This window comes from Dreissena polymorpha, chromosome 15, assembly GCF_020536995.1.
Source record: "Dreissena polymorpha isolate Duluth1 chromosome 15, UMN_Dpol_1.0, whole genome shotgun sequence".
NCBI lineage: Eukaryota > Metazoa > Mollusca > Bivalvia > Myida > Dreissenidae > Dreissena > Dreissena polymorpha.
In genome coordinates, this window is record NC_068369.1 from 40,205,681 (window position 1) to 40,219,582 (window position 13,902).

General features: G+C 34.9%; 1 protein-coding gene across 4 annotated transcripts in view; it reads right to left on the minus strand.

Moving 5' to 3' along the window:
• The window catches only part of LOC127860084 (SWI/SNF complex subunit SMARCC2-like), a 48,598-nt gene that overhangs the window by 27,262 nt on the left and 7,434 nt on the right, over positions 1 to 13,902 (minus strand). For 3 of the 4 annotated variants that reach the window (XM_052397881.1, XM_052397883.1, XM_052397884.1), the window contains exons 2-8: positions 9,909 to 10,028; positions 8,958 to 9,043; positions 5,711 to 5,958; positions 4,878 to 4,947; positions 4,481 to 4,556; positions 2,703 to 2,813; positions 1,443 to 1,496 (exon numbers count right to left, since the gene is read on the minus strand). In XM_052397881.1, coding sequence (XP_052253841.1) covers positions 1,443 to 1,496; positions 2,703 to 2,813; positions 4,481 to 4,556; positions 4,878 to 4,947; positions 5,711 to 5,958; positions 8,958 to 9,043; positions 9,909 to 10,028 — 765 coding nt within the window. The remainder of the gene's footprint in view (positions 1 to 1,442; positions 1,497 to 2,702; positions 2,814 to 4,480; positions 4,557 to 4,877; positions 4,948 to 5,710; positions 5,959 to 8,957; positions 9,044 to 9,908; positions 10,029 to 13,902) is intronic. The other variant, XM_052397882.1, reaches the window with a different exon arrangement.

The window sequence follows — 13,902 nt, forward strand, 5'->3', positions numbered from 1 at the left end:
GTTGGCTTATGGTATTCTGTAAACCACACAGGCTAGTGAAGTTTTATAGTTGGCTTATGGTATTCTGTAAACCATACAGGCTAGTGAAGTGTTATAGTTGGCTTATGGTATTCTGCTAACCACACAGGCTAGTGAAGTGTTATAGTTGGCTTATGGTATTCTGTAAACCACACAGGCTAGTGAAGTTTTATAGTTGACTTATGGTATTCTGTAAACCACACAGGCTAGTGAAGTGTTATAGTTGGCTTATGGTATTCTGTAAACCACACAGGCTAGTGAAGTGTTATAGTTGGCTTATGGTATTCTGTAAACCACACAGGCTAGTGAAGTTTTATAGTTGGCTTATGGTATTCTGCAAACCACACAGGCTAGTGAAGTTTTATAGTTGGCTTATGGTATTCTGTAAACCATACAGGCTAGTGAAGTGTTATAGTTGGCTTATGGTATTCTGCTAACCACACAGGCTAGTGAAGTGTTATAGTTGGCTTATGGTATTCTGTAAACCACACAGGCTAGTGAAGTTTTATAGTTGACTTATGGTATTCTGTAAACCACACAGGCTAGTGAAGTGTTATAGTTGGCTTATGGTATTCTGCTAACCACACAGGCTAGTGAAGTTTTATAGTTGGCTTATGGTATTCTGCTAACCACACAGGCTAGTGAAGTTTTATAGTTGGCTTATGGTATTCTGTAAACCACACAGGCTAGTGAAGTTTTATAGTTGACTAATGGTATCCTGCACACCACACAGGCTAGTGAAGTGTTATAGTTGGCTTATGGTATTCTGCTAACCACACAGGCTAGTGAAGTTTTATAGTTGACTTATGGTATTCTGTAAACCACACAGGCTAGTGAAGTTTTATAGTTGGCTTATGGTATTCTGCAAACCACACAGGCTAGTGAAGTTTTATAGTTGGCTTATGGTATTCTGCTAACCACACAGGCTAGTGAAGTTTTATAGTTGGCTTATGGTATTCTGTAAACCACACAGGCTAGTGAAGTGTTATAGTTGACTTATGGTATCCTGCACACCACACAGGCTAGTGAAGTGTTATAGTTGGCTTATGGTTTTCTGCTAACCACACAGGCTAGTGAAGTGTTATAGTTGACTTATGGTATCCTGTAAACCACACAGGCTAGTGAAGTTTTATAGTTGACTTATGGCATCCAGCAAACCACACAGGCTAGTGAAGTGTTATAGTTGGCTTATGGTATCCTGCACACCACACAGGCTAGTGAAGTTTTATAGTTGGCTTATGGTATTCGCTATTTCAAGAAATTTTATTCTAAACATTATTCTACTGTAAAAACATTATTAACGTTGAATATGTGGGCCCATGTATTATGGCAGTATAAGGATGAATGGTACAATAATAGTAGTTCTTTATTTTTCTATTTAACTGTTTTAACAATGGCTTTTAGAATAATATTTGAAGTCTTACATCATCCATGGTGTATTTGGTTGGAAACTTCTTCTTAATCTTCTTTGTTTCGTACTGAAATTAGAGATTCATAACATTCAAAACTATCCAATAGTAAAACTGATGAATGCAGAAGTGCTTACATTTTTAATAGTTTTACGATGTGCATGAAAGTTTGTTTTCAAAATTCGACAAAAGAAAACTGATTTAAATTGTTGTTTTCATACTTTTCAACAAATAAGGCAAATTAAAATAGAGATTTCATTATTATGCAACTGAGTAGAGTACAATCCATAAACTATTTGATTAATATAGATTTAAACAGCAGTAAGAGAATTCATATGCAAAGAAACAATGAGTACCAAAACAACACCATCTTTTAGGACCTGACTTTGAACCCTTTCACACACATATTTTCCCATATGTACTCTGACTGACAAACAAACTAGTGTACAATTGCTAATGAGTATTTTATCAATTAGATTAAGCTTAAGCTTTACACAAAGTCAAAATTGTATATCTTAAATTGTTGATGTTTTGTTATAGCAAAACTGATCATAAAAAGGAAGGCGTAGACTATTTAAATCTCAGTGTGAAACACCATGAAATACATCCTCATTTCATCGACAATGGCAATCTGTTTGAAATAAAGAGGCAGTACTAACAAAATGCATGCACCATTTCCACTAATTAGTGTAATTTTCAACAAATGTCATTAAAAGGTTTCATACATAATATGCTTTTTCATATCAAATAGCAAATAAAATTGATAAATATGTCAAAGTTTACAAACAACAATTAAAATAGTTAATGTTTTTGTATACAGTGATCTACATTAATTTGGATCAAAATAATAAATTGACAATTTGTAAATAATTAGAAAAGTATTTGAAACAACAGTTAAGAATTTGAGAAACCTTAATTGTACTGCGTATTAAACTTAACTTGTATATTACTGCTATTTCAGACAAAAGCAGCTTTACCACTTACCAAAACAGGCTGCTGTGGCAATCTGATCTTATGGAAATTCAGTCATATAAATGTATACAGATAAGTAGAAATTTTTCATGTTTTCACTAGTATCTGTGCTATGATTGCCTTATGATTAGAGCTAGTGACTTAAAAAAATAATAATGTAAAGATTGCAACAAAAACTAGTGAGTATTAGCATTTGTGTGTGTGCCATAGAAAAAAGAAGACAGTGGGGCTATGTGTGAGGGTTACAGGTAATGAGGGGGCAGGGTAGGGGCGGACTGGGGGTGGTGTTGCCATGGTACTCACGCGGACTCGGGACTTCTCAACGACAAGACACACCTCTTCCTCAGCTAGGTAGTCCTCCTCGTTCATCCACTCATTGTATTCCTCCAGGTCCAGCAGCCACCTAGCAGTCACCTGCACATAACACAATAACGGGGCATAACGCACGAGTGTAAAGTGTCGTCCCTGATAAGCCTATACAGACAACACAGGCTTAACAGGGACAATACTTTCCACCTTGACTGGATTTTTCCTTCAAACAAAATATTAAGTAAAAGTGGAAACCTGTGCAGACAATTTATGCACATGCACACGCATTTGTATGTGTTTATAGTCCCTTAGAAAATCAAATTAAATTAAAGACATTTCTTGATAGATAAAAGTGTTCAAGGATTTATTTCCAACCCTAGATTTCCAACCCAAGATACTGATAAGCAGCAATAAGAATAAAACCTGAACCTGTTATAGTTTTAAGCTGGTTGCATATAGCCATTTTAACTTTGCTTCTGAGAAGGAAAGATTTTAATGTTGATACATAAAAAAGCATTTTCATCTAGAAGCAACATTTCTATTGAATTGTTAATAAAATAATATGTATCACTATATAGAAAAATAGAATGCACACTTGCGCATACCAAATAACAAACTTTCATGAAAACCTCCCACTATAGAAATGTTGTCAACAACATGCATGTGTAAAAAGTAACTGCAAATACATTTAATGCAGTTTTACCACTACAATTAAACCTATTTTCCTAACTCAATGTAGTGTGACCCAAAAAAATGTGACAATTTAAGACATGCTATGATAAGTGGTAAATAAAGAATTTATAGAACGTTTTACTTACAGCAAACAATAAATTTAAAGTTTAATTTTAAGTATTTAACTTCAAAAATTGTCTCTGTTAAATATTATAAATATAGAACACAGTATTACAATAAATACAAAACAAACTAGACATTCATTAGAACAATCTTTCATAACACCAATAATAACTACTATACTTACGTCAAGAACAAAAATTTAGCACACATTTAACCAATGTACATACAAATATATATTCAAAGGTATGCTCTTCAGAGTCAACAAGTCCCTCCTGTGTTAAGGCAGATGTGGCTCTGTGTATAAAGCACAAGGAGGAACACTGGAAGTATTAGCACCTTCACCAGGTGTGATCACACATTGACCAGACAACTAGATCAATACAATAGGAATAGCCAGCTGATGTCTTGCACACTTTTCTAAGTATTGGAAAAACCTGTTCAATTGGGGCTCAGCTCTTATAAGGCTGTTGATTTTTTCTACCTGGGAATTGAAGGTACTATACTTTTATTGCATTTTGAAGAAAATATGGCCGTGTAAAAAGCTTTTGGTAAACTTAGGTTACAATTTACACAAATATCTTTTAGTAATATACCTTGAATGACAGATTGGATTACTAAAACTTCCACTTTAGAAAGTTGACATTCTAGCTAAGAAGAGAATTTGAGTCTATACAAGACAGACATTTACAATAGGCTTATGTTTCAAGACATGGTATGTATCACATTTCACCTAATATGCTCTCAGTCTCTTGATATTGTATATGATACCAGAGTTATTTTCCGTTCCCATTTTAGGGACCCATTTCCAATGAAGTACATATTTTTCCAAAATTGGACCTATACATTCTCAATTAAAGGTTACTGCTTTGATGAAATTATTCTTTCATATAATGTCCCTTATAAACAAAAAACATCACCTTTTTTCCACATTAATATAAAATAGTCGACAGCCCCTCATGTGTTCTGGGGCCACTCACCTCCCACGCTCCTGACTGGGACCATGCAGGCTCTGGTTCCTGCTCACAGCCCAAATCTGGCATCCATGTGTCATAGCTAAAAATACACAGTTATGGGCTTGATTGCTGAACAAAACTTATTAGAGACCCGCACAGAGAACATGGAGCAAACAAACATGATATGTATATTATAATACTAATATAATTTTTTAATGATAACTATTGAACAATTCTTAACTTTGCATTTATTTACAATTCTTAAAAAAAAATCAATTAAAAAATGAAAACACATTATAGATTTTTTTTACAATTTGGGATTGTTGCACTTAGGTTAAATTTACACGAACCACTTTACCAGCATTTTTCCCCCGTTAGAACAGTGAAGTTATAGCATGTTTGTACAATGCCCTCAAGTTACCTGTCTGGAGTGTACCAGAAGTGAACAAGGGCATGTCTGTCCCTTTTCAACACTGGGCGACACCATTCCTCTGAAAAACAGGCATCATAAAATAACACTTCTGTTATCCATTATGAAGCTTAACATTTGCAAACATTGTATTTTTTCCAAAGAAGTATATATTTACATAAATAACTAACTAACTATGACAATAGTCATTAAAGATTACATATTTTCAATTAAAAATTATAAGCATAATACATAAATGAGCAATACTTCTTTATGTTAAAGGAGCAACATTTTTAGTCCAATTATAATTTTTACTTTCCAAAATGGCCACAGGGCTACAAAAGCTGTTTCAAAATGGTCATCAGCGGAATTCGCCAAACTACATCTAAATTCTTCTTCTCATTTAAGCTATTTATGTGAATTTTAAAGATCCTCATAGAATTTTATTAAGCCTTATTTTGCATCACTTAGGCAAAATTTTTCCCACTTCAGCTAAGGTCTTTTTATAAAGATAAAGTGGCAACCAAATACAATCAATCAAATAAGAGTAATTATTGGCTAAATTAGCCGAGTCACGTCCTGGAAATCTGAGCATAATTCATGTGCCTAAAGTGTTGTCCCAGATTAGCCTTTGCAGTCCGCACAAAGTAAACAGGGACTAGATTTTATGGATTTTTTTTCATTTGATTTTGAAGAAAGTTGAGGCAGAAAGCGTCATTCCTGATTGGTTGTGCGGACTGCACAGGCTTATTTGGGACACTACAAACATGCATTAAGCCCAGTTTTCCCACAACCAAAGTCAGCTAATGACAGAATTAGAGTTTCCTTCCCTCTATCTCACTGACCCTCTGTACTGGCTGCAGAAGGCATTCCATGGATGATATGTGTAGCCTCGTCCTCATTGTCAGTGATCAGCCCCTGGTGTCTCTTGATGATGTCTCGTAGCCGCGAGATCAGGGGCTTGTCCAGTGTCGACTTGATGCAGATGTTGGGCTGCACATGGCACTTGTTGGTCTGCAGGGACTTCATTATCTGCATGAACATCTCTACGTTGCGGTCCATACGAGACGGGGACTGGAAGTCCATTCTCCTCCTGAACGGTGGTAATTTACACAATGAACTATCTTGAAATTGTTGCACAAAATGTTCACTAAAATGACTAAATGCTTGTAAGTGATATATAATGAATCTTAACAGTTGACTTATGTCTCTAACACAGATATTAAATAAGTAACTTCACAATATTCTGGTAAGGCAAAAAATTCCTATTGTCAGGGCTATAGATAACAAGCGTATTTGCGTTGTTACCCAATTAAAATAACCAAAAACATAATTATAAAATTCAAAATAAAGCATACAAAAACGCAAACACAAATTTAATAACGTAGTTCCCATAAAAAAAACTAGCGTCACGCAAGGCAATTCTTACGAACACCGGGCGTATTTTTTATACTGGTTATTTTCCGTACAAAAATCTACCGGATAGTTTATATGCCCTCATATGAAGAAAAGAAGGCAGTCTTTCCAGCGGTTATCAATCTTTGGGATATTATTGTAATTATTCATGGACCCGTACTATTTCTACTTTCATTTTCAAGGTATTCAACTCAAAATGACCCAAAAACGGGGTGCATCTCTTTGAACAGCCATAACTTCATCAATTGTGCAGTGATTTTTATGGACTCAGTCTTATTTACGCAAAAATGCATTAACTTTGATCAGAAATTCAGTAATTGTTTGTTGTTATGTACAGGTACCTTTATGAATTCAATTTGTTTAAATAATATAGTAACCTTAGTAGTTTTTATTATATTATATATGTCATTCCCTTAATTACCCAATTGAGTTAAAAAAACGGGGGGTGAAAAACCCAATTAAGCTCAAAAGTAGGGGGTGAACAATTTTGCTAAAACTCTATTGAGTTTACAAAAACCCTATTTTTTTCAAAAACAGGGGTTGATTACCCAATATTCCCCAACAATTATCTATAACCCTGCTATTGTATCCAATTATTTCACATTGGTGCTAAGAAAAAAAGTATTGTACATGGTAAGGGTTTTATGCTGTGTTTACTTTTTGTTATCCACAAGAGAAACACGATTTTAATCCAACTGACAACAGAGGGCTTGTACTTGTCTAAATCTTGGGTGATATCATACACAAAATATAAGCAAAGTTTGGTAGCCCAATGGGCTTGATTGGACCATAAAACCAGGGTTGGCATATTGACCGGTCAATTGAGTATTGACCGGGCTAGCGGTCAATACCCGGTTAAAACCGGTCAATACTGGTCTTTACTGGTCAATACTGGTCGATTGAAAATTGTAGCATTTAAACATTACAAAGGAGCCATTTTATATTAAATCAATAATTATTCTGTAATTGATAAACTTTTTTCCGAGTTATTTATTGTAAAAAATTCTTTAAAGCTGTACAAAGTTACATAAGGACTAAGGCAATATCTTTATCTCAGTGTATCACATCTGTATTATTACTATTGTAGGTACCATAACATTTCACATATCTATTGATATATCTATTTGATAAGCAGATGGACAAACAGAACTCTTGTGTATTCTAGGGTTATAAATCTGGCCTCTTAGTTATTAATAAAATGCGTGCAGTGTTATGTCTCTGATATTGACAATTAACCCTTACAATGCGGGAACCGAATTTTGAAGGCCTTTGCAAATAGTTTGGATCCAGATGAGACGCCACAGAACGTGGCGTCTCATCAGGATCCAAACTGTTTGCTATTCTGATAGTATTCTTTGAAAAAAATCGAAGAAAATGCGAATTTTAGAAATTCAGCAGACGACATTTTAGCAGACGACAAATTTCCCAGCATGCAAAGGGTTAAGCAAATCTGCCCTTAGGCTATTTCATATCACTCACACAAGAAGATTACATTGTACTTGCTATTAATTTAATAGTTACTTCTAACTTGTTTCCTTTCTGTATTAAGAGGTTTTTTTCCCTTTCATATTAAAAAGTTCAATTGGTATTCAAATGAATAAACAATCAAAGTTCTTGATTTTGCCAACAAATAATGTTTTCCAATTGTGGGTCTACTCTTCTTTTCAATTATTTTTTCTTTTAATAATTATTTCTTATTATGTTTTTTATTCTTATATCAATAAAAATTGATGTTTTTTTCACTATTTTGTTTTAAAAGTATTTAAAGAAATCAATGTAAAAAAACATGACAAGTAAGGATTGTGTCAAAAACGTGCCATTTAAGGCCCTATCATCAGTTTTGGGTGCCCCAACCTGTATAGGTGAGAAGACTGTTAGAAGACTGTGGGGACAGTGGGGTGTGAGGAACAACTCATACACAGTAATTGACAGGTTCTTGTTGAATCAAGCACAGAATTATCTGAGCATCATAATTCATTAGAATTGAAAAAAAGTCCAATCAACCAGAAAAATCAAATTGACCAACTTTGACTTATTTGCAAAATTTTGAGAGATTGGCCTACAAATTGCATGAACAGGTATAAAATAGTGGGTATTAATAGCTTAAGACATTATTGGAAACATGTCTGTTTAATTTATATTATCAATATTGTTTAATTAGGCATGAAATATAAATTAAAATTGGGGGTAAAGTTCAATCGACCAGTATTGACCAGTAATGACCACTTCGGGAGTATTGACCGGGCGGTTTTAACCGGTAAAAACCGCTGGTTTAAACCGGGGGCGGTCGATTGGTGCCAACCCTGCATAAAACACAAACAGCTTCTTTCAGAAGCAACATGACAAAAATAATACATCTATCAGTGACCATGGTCATTAAATTACCTTAAAGGGACAAAAAGGTGATGAAACAAATACAGTATATCACTGATAAGTTGTCCACCCCAACACTTGAATGCGCTGCTGGTGCATATTTATTAGTTGGCAATGAAAGGATTAATGATGTTTAGTTTTGGCCATAGGGAGCATGAATTGCAACTTTTCAAACTTATAGAACTAGCATCATTTTCATAAAAGTTGGGACAAATATTCTAATGTCTACATGGCAGAACAAAGATTACAAATGCTGATAGCTTAAAGTTACAACAAAATAAGACGACCAAACAGAATAGTTACCATCCTTGGTCTGTTTTGAACTTGAAAACAGCAGCAAGAATTTGACAAAGTGCACCACACGGTTTAAAGTCCAGGAAACATTTCATCTGAAAAAAGTTAGTTTTTTTAATCTTAAAAAAAATTCACAACAAATCTGAAATTTATAGCAGTTTTATCAAGTGTAGTTCATAACTAAAATATAAGATATAATTCATACCAACAGTCCAAGCATTAATTTTGTATTGTATAATAAATCAATATTTTAATTGAAAAATGTTTCCATATTTCAAAATTGTTTCAATATTTCAAAATTACCATATTAAAATGATAATCTCACTCAAATTCATAATCATTACAATCCAAAAACCAATACAACCAAGTAGATACTGTTAAAATAACATGTGTTACTACAGGGAAAGATCTATGATAAATTCTTTGTAAATAATCAGTGTCTTGTCTAGAAATCCAATAGTAGATAGGGGAGGGGGGGGGGGCAATCTTTCTCTTACTTGAAATCACAAGTCACATCTCTTGATTTTCTAAATAAATTTTTTATTTTTTATTAACTTGTGTGTCCTTTTAAACGGATATCCTTTGAATGTTATTAACTCGCACATTGCAGAGTTAATTCCCTGTGACTTCTGGTGTTCCTGTCAAAAATACTCTGAACTTAGCACTAGTCTAAACTTAATAAAAGGTTATCGAATGTGCATATTTTCTTGCATATGTGCTGAAAATATGCATGATATTTGAACAAATAGCACAATTTGCGCAGTCTATAAAAGACATTGAATAAGGTTCAATTGCTATGCAAATCCATTAGGCTTTTTACCCTGCTATTTCACGCTAGGTCTTTCCCTTAATGTTAGTAAAAATAGACACAATTGTATTTTACATATATATTTTTTTTAAAGATATATCGGAAAAACGGTAGATATTATTTTAGGAATAATACAAAAGAACTCAACCTACAGGCAACTTTGTTAATGGTGGATTGCTGACTGATTTGCCAAATGCTTCTTCCTGGAACTGCAAAAGCTGCAGCACCAAACTTGATAAGCTTTTATTGGTTGGTGGGTCCGCTTGAGTGTACTGAAAATTAAGGAAAAAATTATCAATAAAACATAGGGTAAGTGATAATTATTAGTAAGTATTAGCTATAAGTTATATACAACTAAATATGCCTGTCACACAATTTCAAGACTTTGACAAAATTCTTGAGACAAATTTGATTTTGACTCTGTAACAGTGAACTTAACCTTTGAGTTTGAAATAGTAAAACAGGTCTTGTTCATGACATTATGTCTCAGCATGGTTGATATTTGTTGAAAGTTATTTTTTAAATTTATTGAAAATGATTACAGTATTGTTATTGTTGTGCAGATTTTGGACAGATATGGTCTCCATTCAAAATCTTCACACACACAAAATTCCCCCAAAAGACTGCTTACAATTCCCAAGTGAAGGTTTCCCCATAAAATAATGTTTAGTAGATTTTTACTTGTAGTTAATTTTCCTATCCACTTTAGTTTAACATTTTTAAGTATTATTAGCAAAAATAAAATCACAGCTTTCCCAATTTTTGAATGCCACTTTATTTCCCAACCAAAAGGACTCTGGCCCCATTCCCAAGTTGAAAAAAAACACTGGAGAAGTTTAAGTCTGGCCAGGGTTTTTGTACCCATATTTTTGTGACCTTGTCTTGTGCATATGATATTGTCTTCACATGGTGATCATTAATTTTATGAGAAGTTATTGTTTTAAAAAGGATGATTAATGATTGAGATACAGTCTAGACAATCTGTACTATTCTAATGTTTGACATTTGAGCGTGATCTTGACCTTTGAGTTATGTACACTGGTCTTGTGCCTGACATTCCATATCCACATCATTCTGTACTTTTTGTGGGAAAAGTACTATTACCATGCAAATATAGAAAAATTAGCATGAAAAACACTGGAAAATTGGCATAGTGAAATCTTCAGATTGGGAATAAATCAATAATGGGTCTTTCAGGGCTTTCCTTAGACCTCAAATCTCAAGAGTCAATGACTCTTAGGACCAAATTTTCAAGAGTCAAAATCAAATTTGTATGAGTCATAATTTTAACGCAGGAGAGTCAATGATCTTTTGTACTTTAAGCAAATTACTGAGATATAATATATAAAAAGCAACAAATTTACAAATATCTAAACATTTATTTCTTATATTCCTGTCAATAAAAGAGATAATGCAAACATACATCGTGACCAACATTGTGAGCATAGTGAAATCAATACGAAACTAGAAATGGCGCGGCAGAGGCCGACGCGTATCCCCACGCCCAATGTTTGACCTAGGTGTGCCCCAGGGTTGGTAATGGGGCCATGCATAGCTGAGATTGACCGTATTGTCATAAGAGAAGTTCATCATCAATTAGAAGTGAATTGGTGTAGAAATGAAGAAGTTATAGTAAAAGGCAATTTTGGGTGGGCGTGGTCTATGTGGGCGGGGCCCCAGGGTTGGTAATGGGGCCATGCATAGTTGAGATTGACTGTATTGTCATAAGAGAAGTTCAATATCAATTTGAAGTGAATCGGTGTAGAAATGAAGAAATTATAGTAAAGGCAATTTTGGGTGGGTGTGGTCTATGTGGGCGAGGCCCCAGGGTTGGTTATGGGGCCATGCATAGTTGAGATTGACCCTAATGTCATAAGAGAAGTTCAGTATCAATTTGAAGCGAATCCGTGTAGAAATGAAAAAATTATAGTAAATGGAATTTTTTGGTGGGTGTGGCCTATGTGGGCGGGCGCCCCAGGGTTGGGATTGGGGCCATGCATAGTTGAGATTGACCCTAATGTCATAACAAAAGTTCAGTATCAATTTGAAGTGAATCCGTGTAGAAATGAAAAAATTATAGTAAATGGAAATTTTTGGTGGGTGTGGCCTATGTGGGCGGGGCGCCCCAGGGTTGGGAATGGGGCCATGCATGGTTGAGATTGACGGTATTGTCATAAGAGAGGTCCAGTATCAATTTGAAGTGAATCGGTGTAGAAATAAAGAAGTAAATGTAAAATAACCTAAAAAAATGAGTGATAATTTCTGATGCGGCCCCACCCCAACCGCTATAACTTTTGACCCAGGGGTCAGATCAAAATTCCAAATAGTGCAGGGTCGCACATATGCTCATAGCTACCATGTGTGTAAGTTTCAAGGTTCTAGTGCTTTTAGTGTAGGAGGAGATAGTGGCCAGGACGGACGGACAGACAGACGGACGGACGGACGGACGGCGGAGATAACCACAATATCCCCACCTTTTTTTCAAAAAGCGTGGGGATAAAAAACACTCGCACTTGTAGTGACATAATATATATCAGGGTTGTCAATTGTCCCAAATTCGACATACGGAAAATTAAGCAGAGATTCAGAAACTGTAGGATAAAGGGAATAGAGGACAGAGCCCCTCGAGCCCTTGCTTTTTGTTATTCTTTATTTTCTTTCTATGTGCAATTTTTTGTGAGTACAATGCGAAATTTTGTCAATCAAACAATCCGTAACACCACATGTGTATTCGTCATTCTATAAAAAATGTTATCAAGATTGTTGGAAATAAATTAAAATCCACGAAGCATACCGTATCCGGAAACGACTGTCCGAAAACAGGTAAAAATACGTCGTTTGCGAATGAAATAAAATATGTGTTTTGTTTGACTGCAGAAAATGAAAGCCAGTAATAAGCACCTAGCAAATACGCAATTAATTTATAATTCAGTTGACATATTGTTTTAAGTATGATATTGCAGTGCTTTACTTTGCTAATAGATAATTTATAGTTGGCGGACATTAGCAACGTTCGTAGAATGGTACGGTTTTCGAAAAGTAGCAAAGATGTTTCGTCAGTTACTGCTCATGTCAGTGCCAGCCGTTTACTATCAAAATACCTCTTTAAACTAACTAATCGGATTAACATTTATCTCCAAATCGACCCTGGACGGCTCAAATCTGGATTTAATTATTTCATGTGCCATCTTTACCGAAGACGTGCGACAAACGCGCCCATTTTCTATGCCGTCTCAAATGGTCAATTATTACACCTATGTTGTAATCAATTAGCACATGCAGCATACAAATTTGTCACTTTGCCACACTGTCAGTTATACCAGTTCTATGGTTATTTTTAGCAACTCTGATGTAAAGCGTGTAAATTGACGTTGTAGACAGTACATATGCCAGCATAACTTTCGCGCGTCTTTGAACGGAGCAAACATGGAATAAAACAGGGTTGGGTACACTGTATTCAGCATTGAAAATACATTCTGACATATTGTGGAAGTATTTCTGAAAATATTGTGGATATGGATGTTATAATTATATATTGGATATTATTAAAACTGACGCGGGTGAGTCCATTCTGTTTTAGTGGGTTTAATACATGTCTATCTGCAAACAGCTGATAACAAACGCTCAGATAAATAATGGAACGTTGATAAACGCGTCATCGAACCAGCAGTGTTTTAATTGGTCATTACTAGATTTCTCAATGGGCAAAACTCCGCCTACTGGGCGGACTTGTGCTTCAATGATTGGAAACGGGCGATAACGGTTAGCGTCTACCAAAAGATACTCAGCCCCAAGCCAATTATCGATTACTCTTAACAACTTTTGATCTCTTTAACGCAAGTCGGTACATTCTCCCGGGTCAAATGTGACGCATGACATAATTTTCTTAAGAGTCAAACAAGGGTATTCTGTAATTGTCAAGTGTCAAAACCCGGGAGCTCGGGTCAAAGGAAAGCCCCGTCTTTTTAATAGCTTGGAATTGAATTGCACAAACCCTTCTAAATATTCGTCTACATGCCTTTATGCTGAAATGTTCTGTTTCAGTGCTCATTTTATTTGTTCACTTGCAGTGTGTTTATGGAACGAAAATGATGCTAATTTGCTTCCTTTTGAGAATTTTTCAGACAGCAATAAGGAATTTTTGGA